Source organism: Diadema antillarum, unplaced genomic scaffold (genome assembly GCF_040938485.1).
Source record: "Diadema antillarum isolate AM-2024a unplaced genomic scaffold, OU_Dant_1.0 seq00002039_RagTag, whole genome shotgun sequence".
Classification (NCBI taxonomy): Eukaryota; Metazoa; Echinodermata; class Echinoidea; order Diadematoida; family Diadematidae; genus Diadema; species Diadema antillarum.
This window is the reverse complement of record NW_027272691.1, coordinates 37,408-58,538: the sequence shown is the minus strand read 5'-3', so window position 1 is coordinate 58,538 and position 21,131 is coordinate 37,408. Positions and strand designations below refer to the sequence as shown.

The window sequence follows — 21,131 nt, the reverse complement described above, 5'->3', positions numbered from 1 at the left end:
TGAATTTACTGAAGGGCCATCGAATGAAGGTCAGTGCAAATAACATTGGCAAGCTGTATGCCTAGATTGAGCGGGCTGTTTGCACGATTGTCGCCGGATATAGAATCTGTGGATAATAGTACTGTAACGTTAGTATTTTTGGGGGGTGTCACCGAAACTGAATGGGATCGACTTTGGTATGAGCATAGGCCTACATATCAAAATCGCGTGCCGTTAACAAGCCACAACGTTTAGAGTGCCAGTGCAGTGGTGACAGTGGGACCTGGGCGAAGCAGCAATTTTTGAGGTGCCTACAGTCAACTACGTTGTGCGTTTAACAGCCAGCCGGTGCAGCCCAGTCAGCTAGCCGTGACTCCCAACCCTGAGCTCCAGTGCCTCTACAACAAAGTCCCTTCCCACTGCTCAAAGCTAAAAAAGGCTCACTTTTCATTCTCGTTTGCTGAAGACACCAGCCACGAAGCGCTCATCAAATGATGGTGAAAGACAAAATCATTCTTTATTTTCTAGACTAATTTACTTTGTTGATAATTAGATTGTCTAAGTTTGTTAGACAGATAGTCTGAGATTCCTACTCAGTTCTCAATCTCATTATCATTTTGACATTGAATCTCAGACTTGGGTCATGAGGTCAGTGACAGTTGATGAGTTAGGTCCTACAAATGTAGCTATTTATCTCTGACTGAGTTACTGACAATGGATGGCTAACTGTTTGACACCATCACTATCACTCCCACTTAGGGCCTGGCCTACTCGTCCCAGTGCAGTGAGTGGCCGATGATAGGAGAAATTGTTCTTTTTTTTTTCTTCCTACCAAGGGTACAACTTACCGGCCTTGCCCTTGGTAATCCCGTTACATCAAATGGTAGGGCCTACAACAGACAGCCAACAGGCATGTTCTACGCTACACAGCAGAGTGAATTCCATGGCCGATTCCACCAACTGCTCTGTCCATTATTAGGCATTAATTATGATAAATATTATTACAACATAACTTGTAAAAAAAGAACACTTACTATCTAGATCGGTGGTTGTAAATATTTTGGCGTTAGGCCTGATGTTTGAATGATGAGAAGCATTAATTACCATCAACAAAATCCAAGACCAAAGCAAAAAATAAATACGAAACTATTAGTATTAGTATTAAACAAATTTACCTAGCCGTAGGCCTTCTACATGGACTTTAAAGTGCCTTTCTGATCTGTAGCATAATGAAGTACTATAGTATATAGCACTACCACGCTAGTTTAGCTTTGGGTCGGGAGAAGAAAACTGTTCAGTTTAATACTGTGATCATAGTGTGATGCTCATTAGTCCGGATCATTCTCCTTCACAAGATTCAAACCCTGGTGTTTACAAATAAACATTAATGTTTTGTAAAGTGTAAGGTACAAGAAGCTTGTGGTGTAATGTGTCAAATGACCAACCAAGAACACTTCATATGATCATGGGAATTGTCTAGATATTTGTCAGAAGTAGAACCGAAAGACATTGAGCTTTCACCTTTCTTACATTGGTTGAAGGCAATCAATAATCCAAGGCTGAATGAGCTGAATTTATCCTGCGGTGAAATGCGATTAACGAGGGAATTGCCATCATCATCATCAGCAGCAGCACTGTATGAAACATTATGAGTACACTGGTCTTTATTTCACACTAAAGATCACACTGTAGACAGTGTATTTTTGTTGAGACTGTCGAAAACAGCATCATCACCAAAAAAGAGAAAAACATGTCACAGGTCTCCATTCGGAAAGTCCACCTCGTGCGGTGGCTGGTCATTATCGGCCTCGGTGCCATCATGGTCATGTGGTACTGGCAAAGAATGAAGACGCGTCAGCTGGATTACGTGAAATCTTTGCAGGAGCCGAGCGTGCGACTAGAAGGAGGAGAGTTTGTGCTCGATGGCGAGAAGATTACGATACTGTCCGGGAGTCTGCACTACTTCCGGGTCGTGCCCCAGTACTGGGAGGACAGACTGATGAAGATGAAAAGTGGTGGGCTGAATACAGTTACCACGTGAGTTCCTCTCAGCTCTGCAAAAGCAGTATCAAGTCACTAAATCCATTCAATCTCGTAGTCATTGTTGATGACTTTATATTGCACAGTGAGTGTATCTGATTATTGTGTGACTTTCGTTCTGCAGCTGTAGGACCTACATGTACTCACAGCAAGGATTCAGCTAAAACTCTACTCCAAAATTAATCATTCATGAATATTAAATCATTTTCCTCCAATCATTTGTTAGCATTTATAATTGGTGTTAAGAGCCTTTTTTAACATTTCACAGATTTATTCTCATTAAAAAATGTTTTTATTTAAATCAACAAGTCCAGATGTAATTCTTCCCTTCAGAATGTTTTTTTTTTTTTTTTTTTTGGGTGACTCCAGTATGAAATCAAGGCACATGCAATGAATAACTCGGCCAATGTAAATCCAACAAGTGCACAGCAGCGTGTGCAATCACAGTTTGGACAGCTGACGGCTATGGAGCGAATTTCACCAATGACATGTCTCATTTACAACAAAAGTCAGAAAAAAGCTCTTCAAAGTCTTTTTTCATTTGTTTTTGTCTAGGTAATGCCTTTCCTGATTGCAGTTTGTGCAAAAGCAATAACAATATTGATTGCATGTTCTTTGATGACTGATTAATTACTAGAGCCAAAGACACTTGGTGAACTCCATTCAGTTTTCAATTTAATAGATGTACTGTATGTACTAGTGTACCATTGGAACCACTGTTGATCATTCAGAAAGTCATGCATTTGTAGAAATGAATAGTAGGAAGTCTTTTCAAGCAGTCCGTAGTATTGCCAAGTTTGTCCTCACAAAGTATTTTTAGCTTTGCTATTGAAAGGAAATTGAAGTGCTGCTAAATTATGTGGGGTTTTTGTTGTTGATGTCATTGTTGATGATGTTGATGTAACTTTGATTAAAATCTCTTATTTATTTCTTTAGGTATGTTCCCTGGAATCTCCACGAACAAGTTCGGGGTGACTTTGACTTTACTGGCATCCTCGATGTTGTGTGAGTTTCTTAGATGTTTAACTTGCCTGTCTCTGTCAGCTGCCTATAGTGGTGACTTCAAGTCTACAAACTCCCATTGATGTCTTTTGTAAATTGTGAAGAGTTCTTTTCAGTGTTTTGGTAAACTATATGATGATTTATGCTTCAGAGAAAGTTGACTTTACTGGGAGCTGTTCTTACAAGGGCAAAAATCTTTCCCTGTTCGAAGGTGCGTTTGAACTCTGTTTCCATTAAAATTCAGGAGTGCCAGTTTAAGGAGGACAGGGTGGTAAGAGTAAAATTTCCCCAGAACTTGATGGGTTTTAAGTCTTTTAAAATTGTCACAGAGGTCACTGGTCAGGAATTGTCTTCATGCAGTCCTAAGGAAATTGAAAGATTTTGAATTTAAAAATTCAAATACAAAACAAACATGGATAGGACAGGGTACATTGTACTGCTATGTAAACAGTAATGATATTGCTTTCACGGGGAATCTGGTGAAATAACATACATCCTTTATGAACCAGATATCTTAATTATAAAAAAAATGAACTCAGGATTTAGTATTCACAAAATCCATTATTTCATGGCCAAGAATCTGCATCAACAAGATACTTTAGAGGTCAAAAAGAAGGATAATTGAAGAGTGGTATTCCAGTGTTTTAGAGAAGTAATATTGAACACATGTCAAAGAGAGGTATGAAGGAATGAGAATTGAGTTTTGAGCTCACTTTAGGAGACCCATGCATGATTAAGGTGTGGTAAGGTCTAATAACCCGAGTTATTATTTCATGTGTGTGTTTGTGTCACAGTGTTTACACGTCTGTGTTTGCTGGGCACAATAGTTTTGTGAGAATGGTTGTGGGAGCTATCAACAAGATATATTGTCAGCCTATTGAGAAGAATACACCTTATGTTTGCGGGATCAAAGGGTAAATCTATCGCGACTAGTCTCAAGTCTGGATATCGTGCCATAAAATGCTCGTAAGAACACTGGTGCTATATTCTCACCCTGTGAAGGTTACTGTTGTTAAAGGTCAGTCTGCTCAAGTACAAACGTTATTGAACTGTTAAAATGAAGAACATGCAATGTCCAAATATTATTTCAATCCATTCAAATTCAATCTACACTTCAAAACATTATTTCAGTCCATGAGCAAATTATACCTTCTCTCAGAACAGTACAATTCCACACAGTTGATAAACTGGATGAAATCAATAGCAGAATGGGAAGTTTGACATCAGAATCAGGCTTCGATGTAATTAGTTGAATTTTAGAGTTTCACATACAAACAGCGTCAGTATTGAAGTTTTTATAGGCTGATGTGACTGAGAAATGTACAGTTGTACAACGTTGTACATACTTCGGCGCTACACTTCCCACACTACCAGATAGTATCCATGGCTACATAACTACAAAGTGTAGGGTTTACTAACTTTGGTGATGGACTATGAGTATGGAGAGGAGAACAATGCATGCATGCCATGTCAGTTCTGGCCAGTTTATAATACATGTAAGTACTCCCATCAGTACTTACTACTCTGCCATAAGGACAATAAGGACAAAGTGGAGTTCAAACTGCAAATACGTATACGACTTCTCTATTGATGTGTGTCTGGCTGCGAACAAATGAAAGGGACTGATTGTGTCTATAGCAATGCAAAGTGAATGCTAAACAGTGCATTTAAATGTATTCATTATAATGGTTTTGTTGGCTGTATGTATACGCACTAGACATTCTACAGCATCTACACGTGTAAGTAGCAGCAGGAAAGTGAGACCTATCTAGTAGAAGTTAAGGAAAAGGTACTCAGTACAGTACACAATTGTAGTTGTAAGGACAGACAGGGGTGAGGGGGGGGGGATGGGGGATGGGGTTGTTGTTTTAGTCTCAGACCAAGTCTGTTGTTGCCAACAGTCCACAGCTGTGTGTCAATATAACATTGATTCAAGCGTGACAATGCTCAATGCCAGATGGCAGTATTATCATAATTCAAAGTCAATATGCCACCTGCTGTGTAACACTAAAATTTAGTTGAGCTTCGTACATGATGGGTTTGCTTCCTGTTGGTCAGGTATATTTATTGCTGGAATGCTATTTAGCAAATCATACAATGAAGATTTTGTTCTAGCTTGGTACAATGCAAACCTCCATGTATCCATGTAGAATTGTAGATTTCAAGTTAAATTACTACAGTGCAGTTCTTTTGATGTCCAATTTTTGTTACAACGTGCAATATTTCTTGTCATCCATCTATAGGTCCCAATAGGACGTTTTAGCGGTGCAGTAAAAATGCGTATTGTTTTCCACTCAAGTTTTACCATGCAATATGAGAGTGTATTGAACGAAATGCAGGGGCCAATACATTAATTTTCCATAGGCTACCATTATTACAATGGTTCAGTAATGCACCTTATTTTGTCTTGTCTGTTGCACGAGCGCTTGCTGAGTGCGTGGACGCTTGCTAAGTCTAGTGTGCAAAATCTTGTTACAATTCACACACACACAAACATCTTGATACTAGTAGTTGCTTCATACGTATTGTGACAAAATTGGTATAGAGACACCCCTTTCAAGATAATGGACCAACCCAGGGTGTGCAGTGTGTGTGCACACGAAAGTGTGTACGGGGTATAGACGATGTCAAGGGACACACGCAGCGGGTACAAAGGTCTAAGTGCAAGAGGTATAAAAGGACCCTGCTCGGAGAGGGAAGAGTGAGATAGATAGTTGGAGAGTTAGAGTTAGAGTAGTAGATAGTGAAAGTAGATAGCCACAGAGCTGTAGGGAGAAGGGCTCTGCCCTGGGGTGTAGATAGAGCTGTTTGGGAGATATGTTTTCCAAACTTTCTGGTGGCTTGGCTTGCTATCGCACACATTGCTTGTATCTTTGCTTGTAATACCGCCTTCTCGGAGGACGACTGCACAGGCTCTGCTTAATAAACACACAGTAACGGTATGTTATTCTCCATGACTCAGTCTTTGATGTCAACTTTGTAGTTGTAAGCACTGTCGCTGATTGTCTGCTGTGCGATGTTTGTGATGGGTGTTTATGGTTAGTGATGTGCGGAGTGCAGAGTGAGGGTGTGATGGTAATGTGCAAGATCACGATATATTTTTGTGAAAACGAGCCTACAATCAACCCCGTAAGGCCAAAATTCGCTACAAATGGTGGCAGCGGTGGGATCTTTATACATTACTGATATGCTTGAAATGTACCTCAGCTCATTGCGACAAGGATATGATATGGAATTGGAAGTGCTCAGAAGTGAAGCAAAGTGCTCTGAAAGATGCCTATAGATGGCTCTAATTGATGCAATATCACAAGCGATGTGTAGAGTGAGCTACCCCAACGTCAGAGCTCAGTTGGTGAGCTATTAGCTCGTTTGAATAGCTCGAAGTGCAACAGTGATTATTTGTGAGCTGGATTGATTAGCTCAAATGGTGAGCTCATTTAGCAGCTCAAATAGTGAGCTCATTTCGCAGCTCAAATTGTGAGCTCACTTCGCAGCTCAAATGGTGAGCTCATTTCACAGCTCAAATTGTGAGCTCATTTCGCAGCTCAAATTGTGAGCTCATTTTGCAGCTCAAATTGTGAGCTGGATGACAAAGCTCAATATGCAAGCTCAATTTGTCTGCTCGTTTTGACAGGCTCAATTTGTGAGCTCGATTTGTGAGCTTGATCAAGGAGTTCGACTTGCGAGCTCAATTTGTGAGCTCACTTTGTCAGCTCGATTTGTGAGCTGAAATATGGAGCTGGAATTATGAGCTCGATTTGCTAGCTTATTGTGCAAGCTTGATTTTCAACTTTGGTTGTTTACAGGATCAAATTATTGACAGCTTGTGATCTAGTGGGTAGTGTGCAAAGTGTGGTGCGCTAAATCCCCTAATGGACACCAATGAATTTGGAAGTGTTGATTTATGTTTCGATTATTGGATGGATGCCAAAATGCATTTATCAATGTAAGTCGGTAAAAGTGGACACTGTGTGATAGCCAATAATTTACTTGCTTGATGTGTTTCAAAGCTATACATGTTGTAAAGTTCATATGAATTGAAACAAAAATGGACAAGAAAACGGGGCATATGGAGGAGCTTGAGAGGGAATTGGCTGAACTAAAAGAAAAGATCAGTCAGTGTCGACTTGAAAAAGAACTGCTGGAGTGGCAGAAAGTGCAAGCTCAGGAAGAGTTGGGAAGGAAAGGTGGTGCTGAAATGAACCCAGAGTGTTCAGGAGGAACCGTGGGAAGTCCACGAAGGCCTGACACGTTGACACAGGTTCAGTGTCATGACACGGACTCTGAGGTTAGATTCAATGTACCTGGTACTCCCAATGCTCAAAGAGAAACTGTTGGACTTGATTCAAATGCGTCGACAGTTCCAATGGGTAGGAATGTTACTTTTGCACCACAGCAACAGCAGTTGTTCCCTATTTCATCGACTCCCCAAGATTTGCACGCAGCGCAATTGGACCTGAACAAATCAATGCTGCCTGAATTCAATCCGCACCCAATGTCGACCATGATGTCACATGCAGCTCCATATGGCATGCAAGGACATGTTAAACCACAGCGACCTCTCTTGGTACCAGATAGGTACAATGGAAAAGCGGCATGGATGGATTACCAACATCACTTCGAAGCGTGCAAGGAAGTGAATGGATGGAATGACTTCGAGGCAGCCTCATTTTTGATGGCAAGTTTGCAGGGCGAGGCTCTCCGATGTGTTAGTGGTGTGGACAGTAGAGTGAGATGTTCATACCATGAGCTGCTGCGAATACTGGGTCGCAGATTTGGCACAGGTCAGCAAGCCGAGAATTTCTTAGCCGAACTAAGGCATCGTAGGCAAGGCGCAAGAGAAACCTTGCAAGAACTGGGACAGGCAATACATGAACTTGCCATAAAAGCATACCCAGAACTTCCAGCAAACTCACGAGAGAGGTTGGAGAGAAACCATTATATTGACGCGGTGGAGAGTCAAACAATCCGCGAAGGAATCCACAGAGCGCGACCATCTAATTTAGATGAAGCCATCCAAGCAGCGCTTGAAACTGAGAATTTTGAAAGGATTGAAATGCAAAGGAGGAACGAGCGTCTCAGGTCTGGAAGATATACCCGAGGCCTGGGAAATGAGGAAGATGTACGCTTTCAGCAATTGGAGGAGATGATGATGCAGCGAATGAATCGCATGCAAGATCAAATAATGGGATTGTTTGCCAATGTGAACTTGAACGCCCCACAGAAGAGGGCAGGAACCAATCAGCCACCCTCCCCTTCAACTAACGGAAATTCGGATAACCTCCAGTGGAGAGAAGGGAGGAGATGCTTTAAGTGTGGAGAGATAGGGCATCTCATTCGCTACTGTCCTCATAAGAAAAGAAAAGACAAGGCACAGGGAAACGGAGAACAGCCCGCCGGGAGACCCGATGGCAGGCTCGAAAACCCACAGGGCCAGCAGAAAACAAACCCAACAATGGAACGCAACCAATAAACAAAGATCCAAGTAACATTATCCCGAACATAGTGTCTGGTGCAAAGCAGGGATTGTATGTCAGTGGAACAATAAGGTCAACAAAATGCAGGTTCTTGATTGATACCGGTTCTACAGACACTATCATAAGTGCCTGCATTTACCATCAAATGGACAAGAAATGCCAGCCAGAGCTTCTTCCATTCATGGGAAGAATCCAGCAAGTGGATGGGAGTGCACTACATGTTTTGGGTTCTGCATGGGTAGATATCAGAATCGGAACAACAATTCAATCAGTTAAAGTGTTATTTGCAGACATTAAGAGCGAAGGAATCCTGGGGATGGATTTCCTCCTTCCATCTCAAGGTATCTTGGACTTCAATCGACGCATCCTTCAAATACACGGCGAAGAGATACAATGCACCACGCAGAGAGGCGAAACCTTTGTTGCACGAGTCAAAGTGGCAAGCACCACAACCATCCCTGCAGGGCATGAGGCCATTGTCCCTGGACGGATAATTGATAAGGGTTTGAGTATGGCAGGAACGGCTGTTATTGAACCATTAGAGAATGGTGGAGAAGTCGCATCGAAGGGAGTGATAATTGGCAGGACCCTGGTGGATGCAGGGAAAGATGTAATTCCGGTAAGAGTTTTCAATCCTGGGGATTCAACGTGTGAAGTCCAAGAAGGACTTACAGTTGGAATGATAACATCTGCGGATGTGGAACATATGCAAACCCAAGGCTGTGACTCTAATGAACTTCCTCCCCATGTACAGGACCTCTATGAGCGAAGTATCGAAAATTTAGATCCACAATACCATCAGCAAGTGAAAATGTGTCTTGTGGAGAATGCAGACGTGTTCTCAAAGAACAGTCAGGACATCGGTTGCACGGACATTGTGCAACACAGTATCAAAACGGGGGACGCAAAGCCAGTGAAACAGAAAACAAGGAGGTTCCCGCTGTGCAACCAGCAGGAAATAGACAGGCAAGTGCAAGACCTGTTAGACCGTGGCGTGATTGAGCCATCAGAGAGTCCTTGGGCAGCGAACATCGTACTAGTAAAGAAGAAGGATGGATCAAAAAGGTTGTGTGTCGACTACCGCGATTTGAACGAAGTGACGATCAAAGACGCCTATCCTATACCCCGAATAGACGAAACCTTGGATGCGTTAGGCTCTGCCAAGTGGTTCTCTACACTTGACCTATCTTCAGGGTACTGGCAGGTAGCGCTAGACCCCGATGCACAAGACAAGACATCATTCATTGTACGAAATGGATTGTATAAATGGAAAGTGATGCCGTTCGGGCTCACCAATGCTCCAGCTACGTTCGAGCGCCTCATGGAGAAAGTGATGAAAGGACTCCAATGGGAGATACTTCTAATCTACTTGGATGATGTCATTGTGTATGGCCGAACTGTAGAAGAGGAGATTCAGCGTCTGAATGTGACATTCTCAAGGCTGAGAGGTGCCCATTTGAAACTAAAGCCCAGCAAGTGTCATTTGTTTTGCAAGTCAGTGACATATTTAGGTCACGTGGTATCAGCCGATGGAGTTTCAACAGACCCTGCAAAGGTACAAGCCATAGTTGACTGGCCTCGACCACAGTGCAAAAAGGAAGTGAGGAGTTTCATAGGACTGGCTTCGTACTATCGACGTTTTGTTAAGGGATTTGCAGAAGTGGCAGCCCCCCTGCACAAACTTACAGCAAAGTCAGCCAGGTTCGAATGGAATGAAGCTTGTGAGAGTTCGTTTCAGGATTTGAAGCGACGACTGCAGAGTGCGCCGATATTGACTTTCCCCACCCCAGAGGATGATTTCGTGCTAGATACAGATGCTAGCTCAGAGGCGCTTGGAGCTGTGTTGTCCCAAGTACAGGATGGGCAGGAAAAAGTCATAGCGTATTTCAGCAGGAAGCTCAATAAAGCTGAACGGAACTACTGCGTAACCAGACAGGAGCTGTTAGCCCTCATAACTGGTCTGAAACAATTCAGACAGTATCTGTATGGTAGGAAGGTGAAGGTACGGACTGACCATGCCTCTCTCAAATGGCTCCTTCACTTTCGTAACCCAGAAGGGCAATTGGCTAGATGGATTGAACAGATCGCCGAGTATGACATTCACATCGAACACAGACCAGGCAGGAACCACTCCAATGCGGATGGATTGTCTCGCATGAGATGTAAGCAGTGTGGAAGACAGGAAGAGGAAGACGATATTGGAATCCTGAACACTCAACTTGCAACTCCCTTGCAGGAGCAGGCAGGATCAAGTGTCAGAGGTATCGCTACTCAACCGTCTATGAGCACAGCCAACTTGCGAGAAGCTCAGCTTGCTGATGATTCCATGCACTGGATAATAGAACTGAAAGAAAAGGACCAGGCCAGGCCAGAGTGGGGAGAGATTGCACAGAAATCAGCAGCAGTGAAAACATACTGGGCCCAGTGGAGCCAGCTAGAAGTTAAAGATGGGGTACTATGTCGTCGATGGGAATCAGACGACGGGAGAACCATCAAGAGGAAACTTGTTATGCCAGAGAAGCTCCGGATGGATGCTATTAGGGATGTGCATAACGGCCCGTTGGGTGCACACCTCGGGCAGAGGAAAACGCTGGCAAATTTGAAGAGTAGATTTTACTGGAGCGGTATGGCTGCTGATGTACGCTCGTTCATTAGAATGTGCAATTTGTGCGCAAGAAGGAAATCCCCTACGAAGCAACGCCGAGCGCCCCTGCAACAGAGTAGGGTGGGTGCGCCTATGGAGAGAATTGCACTTGATCTGATGGGACCATTGCCAAAGACAGAGGCAGGGAATCAGTGGATCCTTGTTGTGGGTGATTACCACACTAAATGGGTAGAAGCTTACGCTCTACCAGATGCTAGGGCAGAAACGGTTGCCAAGAAGTTGGTAGAGGAATTTGTCTGCCGTTTTGGGATTCCACTTGAGATCCATTCGGACAAAGGTTCAAACTTTGAATCGCAGTTATTCAAGGAAGTGTGCCAACTCCTTGGGGTAAAGAAAACCCGCACAACGGCGTATAACCCCAAATCTGATGGCATGATTGAACGCTTTAATCGCACTCTGGTCAACATGCTAGCCATCTCAATTGAGCAGGACTACTCTCAGAGAACGTGGGATGTGCAACTGCCTTTCGCAACATCTGCGTACCGTTCTAGGCCTCATGAAACAACCGGTGAGAGCCCCAACATGATGATGTTGGGAAGGGAAGCAAGACTTCCCATCGACCTCACCACCATCACAGTGGGAGATGAGGATGAAGAGGAACCAGAGGATTATGCAGCTGCACTGCGCAGACGAATGAGGAGAGCTCATGACCGTGCAGAAGCATGCACGGGCAAAAGTGCAGTGCGTCAGAAAAGAAACTATGACCGAAGAACCAACTCCCCTGGACTGAAGGAGGGTGAATTTGTTTGGCTGTACGATCCTTCCAAAAGAAAAGGTGTTTCACCTAAGCTACAACTGCGCTGGAAAGGTCCGTTTCTGATAATTACTCAGTTATCTGATGTAGTTTTTCGTATACAATCCTCCCCACGAGCAAAACCTACAGTGGTTCACAGCGACCGACTCAAACCATATGAAGGTGAGAAACTGACTGCATGGACTTGGGAAAGGCCTCAATCCGCCACTGAAAGAGACGAAGACAGGTCAGCGTCATCACCCCAACATGAGCTGGACACTGCCACTGAGATTCCGGAGGTCAATGAGATTCCAGAACAGTTGCAATCAAATACAGTCGACATTCCCTCTCACACTCCTTCCCAACCGAACAATGGCAATGTTGATGAAAATCGTCGCTATCCAAAACGCCTCAGAAGAAGGCCGGAATATTTTGATACGAACGTAGACCAGTAATGTGAGCTATGCGCAAATAGATTTTGTAAAATAGTAGGTTAAAGCCTTTGCAGTGACTTGCTAGTGACTGGAAGGAATTACTATTTGTTTATCCCTGTCAGATGGCTGACTATAATGATCGCCGCCACATCGGGAGGGTGATTACCTGTCGCAAATGCGATAAAGTGTGCCGGAACAGGGAGGATTTGTATCGTCATTTGCGGCAATGCCACCACAATAAGGGTGGCTATGACTGCCGTCAATGTAATTATTCATCAACTAAGTCCAGTAATCTCAGGAGGCACATCCACCATGTGCATGAAGATCTCCACAGTCGAGGCAGGAGCAGGTCCCCCCAATCACCACGGCGGACGCCACGACCAACCACCATCAGATTGCCAAGTGAGAAACAGAGCAGCCCGGTATCAATCTCTGTGGACTGCTCCCCCATTTCGACGTCGCCACCACTGACGGGAAAACCCCTAGCAATGATGCTTCACGAATTAAGTAGTGTGGAACCAGACCCAGGCAGCTCTTCCGACGAGGATGGCTCCCCACCACCAGCCCTACCCAAGCCTACCGTCGACGACTCAACCAGCAACCAAATACCGGGTACAGATTCCTCGCCAGAACTAGATGATCGCCATGACAACGGGAAAACCGATGAAAATGCATGTGAGAATAAAATATTAGTATCCATTGTCGAACACAAAACAATCGAGTATTTTTCTGGCAATATTTGTATTAAGCGATTTGAAACAACTCATACATATCCAGTATATGTTCCAGCCGACTGGAATAAGTCAGTCCCATGCAATTATGGAATGAAAGATTAAGGGAATATTTTGTTGTTTTCTTGGTTGCATATAATGATAAGGTCAGCAATCAGTTGGTAATACATTTCTTAATATTTCAAGGAAGATAAGCACAAACAATGCTTGATGAGGTAGGTAAATTTATAATCAAGAGTGCTTTTGTTTCACTATCATTACATACGATCATGAAGAAAAAAAAGAAGAAGAAACAAATAAAGTTGTATTCATGCGTATATGCTACATCAATATATTGGTACGATTGTCCAAGTATGATAGGTATTATATGAATGATTTTGGCCAAAGTAGGCTATAGTGACAAGGAAATAGACATTGTCACTTATTTTGTACAAATTTGAGATTAATGAATGAAGTATGTTAATGTATACTTCTGCATATTGCTTGTTTTGATATGATTCAATTTATGTGTTATTTCGCTTTGAACCTTGATGTTGTTTTCCGTGAAAGAGAACAAATATGATATTATACTGTATTCTAGCATTTTGAAGATTAAGTTGTTATGCTGTTGGGACGCATTCCTCGACAGTAAACGCAGGCAATTCACCTTACTGACACCGTGTGTGATTCAAACCATGGTATTCAATTCATGCCATTGTACAGTACACAAAATTCTTTGACCAAAGTTCATTTGCAGCTTTATGATGATTTAATTGTATTTTTTCGCTGTAAGATTGATAGACCGCTTGTGTTATATCTTTGCAAGGAAAGTACAGCATTATGCCTATTTTAATAACAAACTGAAGTTGCAATACTTTCATTTAGGTAATCTGTGAACTCGAACTTGCCTTTGGTTGTTACGACAATCGAAAAAAAATGCAATAACAGATGCTACTTGCCGTAAAGGTTTACTAAACATTCAACTTTGTAACCGCGACAGTATTAAGGTTAAGAGACATGTTACCTCAGATGTTCATAATTGCTGTCTTCATTATGTAAATAGATGAGTTCGAGTTTCTGTTGTCATTGTGTTGTTTAATAAGTAACATGAGTAGTTATACCTACTTTTGCTTATTACCTCTTTTTCATGTAATCAAGCGTACGTATAATGTAACAGGAATTGTATTCGAAGAGGAACGAGATGAAGGAAATTGCCCTTCGTATTGATTTGCATGTCAGTACCTTTCTATAGAAATATAGAAATGGATAATGTTTGTGTATGTGCATGTTAGAATATATGCTTTATAGTCTATTACACGTACAAGTTATACGTTGCACAACACTGGATTTTGTTCTTCAAAACCGTTATGCTTCTGTATTATTAGGTGTTTTATATTTAAGTGTAACTCTTGGTGATATAAATTTGGAAGCTCTTGCCAAAGACATTTCTTAGCCTCGGAGTACTTGCCATTATACTCGTCAATTTTGAAAATGGTATATATTATATGACTTGTACTGATCATTTTACAGATAAGAAGTGCGGAAGAAAGGAGACGTAAATAGCCTTTTGTTTTCTTCCGTTTTGTTGCGTATAACGTTCTCAATTTTGTCTTTAATAATTTTTGTATTTCTTTGAAACAGGGACGTTTCAAACTTGGTTGGGGGTAATGTGACAAAATTGGTATAGAGACACCCCTTTCAAGATAATGGACCAACCCAGGGTGTGCAGTGTGTGTGCACACGAAAGTGTGTACGGGGTATAGACGATGTCAAGGGACACACGCAGCGGGTACAAAGGTCTAAGTGCAAGAGGTATAAAAGGACCCTGCTCGGAGAGGGAAGAGTGAGATAGATAGTTGGAGAGTTAGAGTTAGAGTAGTAGATAGTGAAAGTAGATAGCCACAGAGCTGTAGGGAGAAGGGCTCTGCCCTGGGGTGTAGATAGAGCTGTTTGGGAGATATGTTTTCCAAACTTTCTGGTGGCTTGGCTTGCTATCGCACACATTGCTTGTATCTTTGCTTGTAATACCGCCTTCTCGGAGGACGACTGCACAGGCTCTGCTTAATAAACACACAGTAACGGTATGTTATTCTCCATGACTCAGTCTTTGATGTCAACTTTGTAGTTGTAAGCACTGTCGCTGATTGTCTGCTGTGCGATGTTTGTGATGGGTGTTTATGGTTAGTGATGTGCGGAGTGCAGAGTGAGGGTGTGATGGTAATGTGCAAGATCACGATATATTTTTGTGAAAACGAGCCTACAATCAACCCCGTAAGGCCAAAATTCGCTACAGTATTGTGTAGGTAGGGGCTACTCCCTTTTCAGGACTGAGTCAACTTCAATAAGACGAGTGCAGTTTATAAATGCTTTCTACATAATGATTATAGATGATAGTAATTATATTGGATGACATTAATTTATGGAATACCAGGGAATATTGCACTCATTAGGGCCAATATTTCCTGGTATCCCATTCATAGCCATCCAATATAATATAATTCTTTTTTTTTTCAATGTCTGATATTGTGAATAGTTCACAATGTTTAATAACAAGAATATTAGTGCAGCCAGAAATACTAGTAGCCATCTTGCCAGATATTGTGTGATTGTTTACTTGTGTTATGATAATCAAATGAAGAGCTGTCAATTTATTATTATTATTATTTATTATTATTATCATTTTTTATAATTCAGCTTGATTTGATAGTGTCAAGTACTAGTATCTGATTAATTCAATACCATCAGATACACCTGTAATGATGTATTATACATTCCTCTTATCAATAATGTTATACATGACTAGTCCTGTTATATTCCTGGCAATGAATGAATACAAGGGAATTTTGGTCCTATTTTTCTGGTTTTTCTTGAAATAAAGCCATACAGTCTTTCCTTTTCATAATCACTATCTACAAGGCAGTTAGTTGCTAAACGTTAAAGAAGACCCCTGTGTACTAAATAGTTAGGGACTTCGTATTATAGCAATGAGTTTGTGTGCTTGTAGCAAGAGCTCCTTAATAGCTAGCAAGTGTTCGTCCACTCAACAAATGTTATAAGTGCAACAGACGAGACAAAATATGATTTACATTGTATTTATTGCATAGCCACTTAGATTTAAAGCTATGCACAGTAGCCTATGGGGAATAGGTACAGCAGCCTACTTGTATTATCATATGCTATGATGCTATACTAGTGGGCAAAATGTACATGCCTTTTTAGCTCACCTGAGCCGAAGGCTCAAGTGAGCTATTGCGATCGCTGTTCATCCGGCGTCCGGTGTGCATTGTGCGTTACAACTTTTTACATTTTCATCTTCTTCTTGAGAACCCCATAACCAATTTTCACCAAGCTTGGCAGGTAGCATCCCAAGGGGGATAGGATCTCAATTTGTTCAAATGGGCTCCGATGCCCCACCTGGGGGCCCCCAGAGGGGCCGAAACCCCCCCCCCCCCCCCAAAAAAAAAAAAAAAAAAAAAAAAAAGAGGAATCTTAAAAAATCTTCTCTAGAACCAGAAGTGATAGAGCTAATAAAGTTAATAGTTACAATGTAGTACATTGATGACTGCAGTTTCAAGTTTGTTCATGGCAGAATCAGGGGTGCCCCCCTTGGGACCCAGGGGAGGGGGTGAGGAGGGGTCCTAGTGGGGCCCAAATTGTACATTTTCATCTTTTTCTTGAAAATGCCATTATGATGAATTTCCACCAAACTTGGCAGGTAGCATCCCTAGGGGGATAGAATCCTAATTCCATCAAATGGGCACCACACCCCACCTGGGGGCCCCCAGGGGGTCCAACAACCCACACCCTCCAGTAAGGAATCTTTATTTTCTCTAGAATCAGAAGTGATTGAGCAGTGTGATGGAATATATTATACATTACAAATGGACACTATGCCCCCAGCTCTCAAAGTTACTCCCCACCACAAGCTTCAAATGTTCTCAGATAAGAGTCCGTATGCTAGAATGCATGGAAGGTGAACTTGTGATACTCAGGTGAGCGCGAGACCCCCCGGGTCTCTTGTTAATTCAGTGCTCAAATTCTTTATAGTACCAGCACTTGTATTTGCTTATAATAGTGATAATAGTTTCTGCTGTATTGACTTCATCAGCCCCACTATACTGACATAATTTTGGAGAGAGAGGGAGAGAGGTGTAACACCTATAGCAATCTGAGATACGTGTAGCTTTGATTGGGGGGGGGGGGGGAGGGGGTGAGATAGAAGTGATCAATCTCTTTTCCACTCCATTTTCTGGCAGTCCCAGTGTGCCTACAGTTTTTATGCCTCCGCCACGAAGTGGTGCCGGAGGCTTTATGTTTTCGGGTTGTCCGTCCGTCCGTCCGTCCGTCCGTCCGTCCGTCCTTCCGTCCGTCCGTCCTTCCGTCCGTCCGTCCGTCCGTCTTTCCGTCCGTCCGTAATGAATTTTGTGGACAAGGTAACTATCAAAAGCTGTTGAGGTATCCTAATGAAACTTGGCATGTATGTGTATTAGGGGGTGAAGTTGTGCCTATCAACTTTTGGGTGCACGTGCTCAAGGTCAAAGGTCAAAAGGTCAAGGTCAAATACATAAAGTTTCACTATTTCCACCATATCTATGCGATGCCTGAAGATATTTTCTTGAAACTTAGTGCATACATGTATTACCCAATTTAGATTCTCTGGTGAAAGTTTGGGTCATGAGGTCTAAGGTCAAAGGTCAAAAGGTCGAGTAAAAGTATTAAAACTTCTTTTTTTTTCTCTGTAAATTGGAAAATTGTTCAAGGTATCTTCATGGAACATAGTATATACATGTACTGACTGGCAGTGATTATCTAGAGAATGTAGGGTTCATGGGGTAAAAGGTCAGGGGTCAAAGGTCAAGTGCAACACTTCAAAATTTTACTATTTCCCTCATGTTCATGCAATGCCAGCAGGATTATTATTTTTTTTTTTTTACACTTGGTGTATGCATGTGTAACCTAATAGAAATTCTCTGGAGAGTTTTTTTTTTTCTTTTTTTTTGCCTCAAAGGTCAAAAGGTCAAAGATCAAGTGAAAGTGCTGAACTATCATTTGTAACTTTTTCCTCCATATCTCGGAAGTGGCTCAATTTATCTTGAAACGTACTGCATATTTATGCATGTTCTACCTGAAAGTGATTATCTTATGAATTTTAGGGTGAAAGGCCAGATGAACATGGTAACAATTTACTATTCAGTACAGAAATTGCACTTTTTCTCCATACTGGTACCATGAAAATTACTCAATGCATAAATGTATGAATGGGTCAAAGTCAAGTTAAAGTCCTTAAATCCCCAAATACATGCTCTCCTATTCATCCAATTAAACCAAGGTCAAGGAAGGTGAACATTCAACACATTTGTGACAAACTTGTCATTTCAATATTTTGCCAGTTTTGTGAAAATGTAATCACACATTGTCCACATGTACTATCTAGACCTATTAGGAGAATCATGCATTATGGCGGAGGCATACCAGTCGCCATAGCGACATTTCTAGTTTCTATTTGTAATTTTCTTACACTCACTGTACAAACCACGTAGCCAAGGCATTGCAAATCAAGATATTTTTGTGGCATGAAATTTTCGTGAATTGCCACTGGCATTCAATGCACATACCTGTAGTGTATAATGTGGAAGAACTTTTGCATGCATTTTAATTTGTGAATCTAGGCTGTCACAACATTTGCAAAATCAAAATGCATGCAGACATTTCTGGTTTTTACAGTACGCTGCCAGAATAGGAAGAGGACACATTGCTTTGAAAGCTGACTACCGGTATTACAGCTCTGTTTATTCTGCATTATATTTCTACAAATGATGAGATATTGACCGGTGAAATAAAAGGAGACATGATTATGCATGATACTGACAATGAACATCATAAAATTCATGGAAGCTTGTATTTGGAATCAGATGAAAAATAAAAAAAGAACTTTTAAAATCAGAAGTTGTTACTTTGGGACCTTTATTGAAATCCAATTCAGAAGTACATCTTCCAAATCGGACATTCTTTTAAATGATTCTTCTATCTTGTGAGAAATGCCTTGTCTCTAGAAGCACTTTTGTTTATGGTAGTGTTTCATTTACGTTATGATTTAACAAGCATTTTGTAGATTGTTTGTTCTGTGATTTTGAGAGCTACTTCAAATAATGAGCAGTGAAGTGCCAAAATTTGACAATGAATACTCTTTTCATTTTATAGTCTAAAGAATTGATGAGTTCTGACCCTGACATATTAATCATAATCTGCATTGAAGGGTGCTAGAACAGACTTGCACATAGCCTTCAGAAAATTAAGGCATACATAGTAAGGGTCTGTGTGTAAACTGTTTCATGGTTTGGTTTGATTTATCTTCATTACTCTTGGTCTACCGAAAAATGTGTATTTTGTTGTTGTTTCTTATTCTGTGATTATGTACAATTAAAACTGTATTGCATGGACCTTTAAGATTTATTTGCCTTTCGGGGAAAGTTTGATTAAAGCTTTTGGATGGAAGTCAAGACAGCTGCTGCAGAGGTCAAACATTTGTATTGGAGCCAGCCTTGCTGTGAGCTTTGAGCTCTAAATGTACATAATACACACTTTGTAAAATTGTATTTGCATACACATTGCCCCCCCCCCCCCCCCCACCACCACCACCACCAGCAGCACAACCTAGGGAAGAACACGTGGCAAAATTGGGATCTCTGAAATATTTCAGGTCGTGCTGGTAACGTGGAGAATTCAGTAATGTCCATAAAAAGTGGCTTCTTGTGTTGCTGCATTGGTACAGTGAAATTAGATGCACACTAGTTAGTCACATCATACACCCGAAAGGGACACAGCTCTCACAGATAAAGAGGCCTATATTAAACTCTTGCCATTTACACACACACTCACACACACACACACACATGCACACACACAAAGTTCTCTATGCATGACACCAAATGCTTTCATATTTCAGTCTGACATTGATTTTAATCTATTGTTTGTCTTTTTGGTGTAGTCATTGCTTTCTGTGAGGAGAAAGAATGAAAGGAAAATAGATTGTAATCTGCTGCTGTGTGCCCCAAGGAATCTCTTGTATTTCGAGTGAATGGTGAATTGCATATTTTGGGTAAAATCCGCAAACAGAGATGGATACACTGTAGTTTGGAAATTAGTTGATATTAACAGCTCTGCAATTTTCACATATTGAGTAAGGACATACAATGTATTTGCCTCTGTGTATGCATACGTGTGTACTGTATGAGCTGAAATTTTGGCGTACAGATATTTTCGCGAATTGCTACTTGGAGGACATTTTCGTGTGTTGTTAATTTCGCGATTGCGAGGGTCCAACTGAACTTACTTATTCGCGCGCTGTTATTTTCGCGTGTTGTTATTTTCGCGGTTCAAAGGCGATTCGCGAAATTCGCGAAAACAAAACCACCGCGAAAATTTCAGCTTGTACAGTACAGTGTATGTGTGCGGTTGTGTTTGGTTCTACACCCATACGTGGTTTGTATTCAAGTATTGCTGCAGGAGGTAGAATAAATATATAGCTCTACAACTCTGTAAGTTTTAGCAAATATCACAATCACCACTCATTAATGCCTTTCTCCTGTCTTGAGTATAGCCATCATGAAGAATATTAAGACCTTGAAATTTGTATTTGTGTGGTTCCAACTATAAATTTTTTTTTTTTTGGAAAACTGATCTCTCACTAATCAGAAGTACTTTAATTATTATTTTTTTTTTTGTGAAGAGAAATATGCCGATCCATGTAGTATCTCCCAACCATTTCAATGTACATCATATTCATTGTGCAAATTTGCTAGGAAAAAAATGGCTTGAAGTTCTGACATGGACTTAGCCCATATTTGTTTGTTTATTTGTTTGCTTGGTTTTTTTTAATGAATGAGTTTTGCTGTTGTGCAGAACTGCACTTGGCTAGTGCAAATCTTGGTTTTCCAATCCATACATTGCATCCAGGTATAGTGTCAAAATGTGTTGTGAGATTTAGTTATCAAAATACAGAAGGAAATGAATGCCAACACCTTGTCTCGTGCCTGCAAGGATATTTTGTCAAACATAACAGACTTGATTGTAGTCTCTCTTTAATACGTC

At 41.4% G+C, this 21,131-nt stretch overlaps 1 protein-coding gene across 1 annotated transcript in view; it reads left to right on the top strand.

Moving 5' to 3' along the window:
- Positions 1–482: 482 nt before the first annotated feature.
- The window catches only part of LOC139713725 (beta-galactosidase-1-like protein 2), a 52,579-nt gene continuing 31,930 nt past the window's right edge, over positions 483–21,131 (top strand). Inside the window, exons 1-2 of the mRNA XM_071625430.1 lie at positions 483–2,016; positions 2,956–3,024. Coding sequence (XP_071481531.1) covers positions 1,730–2,016; positions 2,956–3,024 — 356 coding nt within the window. The 5' untranslated portion in view covers positions 483–1,729. The remainder of the gene's footprint in view (positions 2,017–2,955; positions 3,025–21,131) is intronic.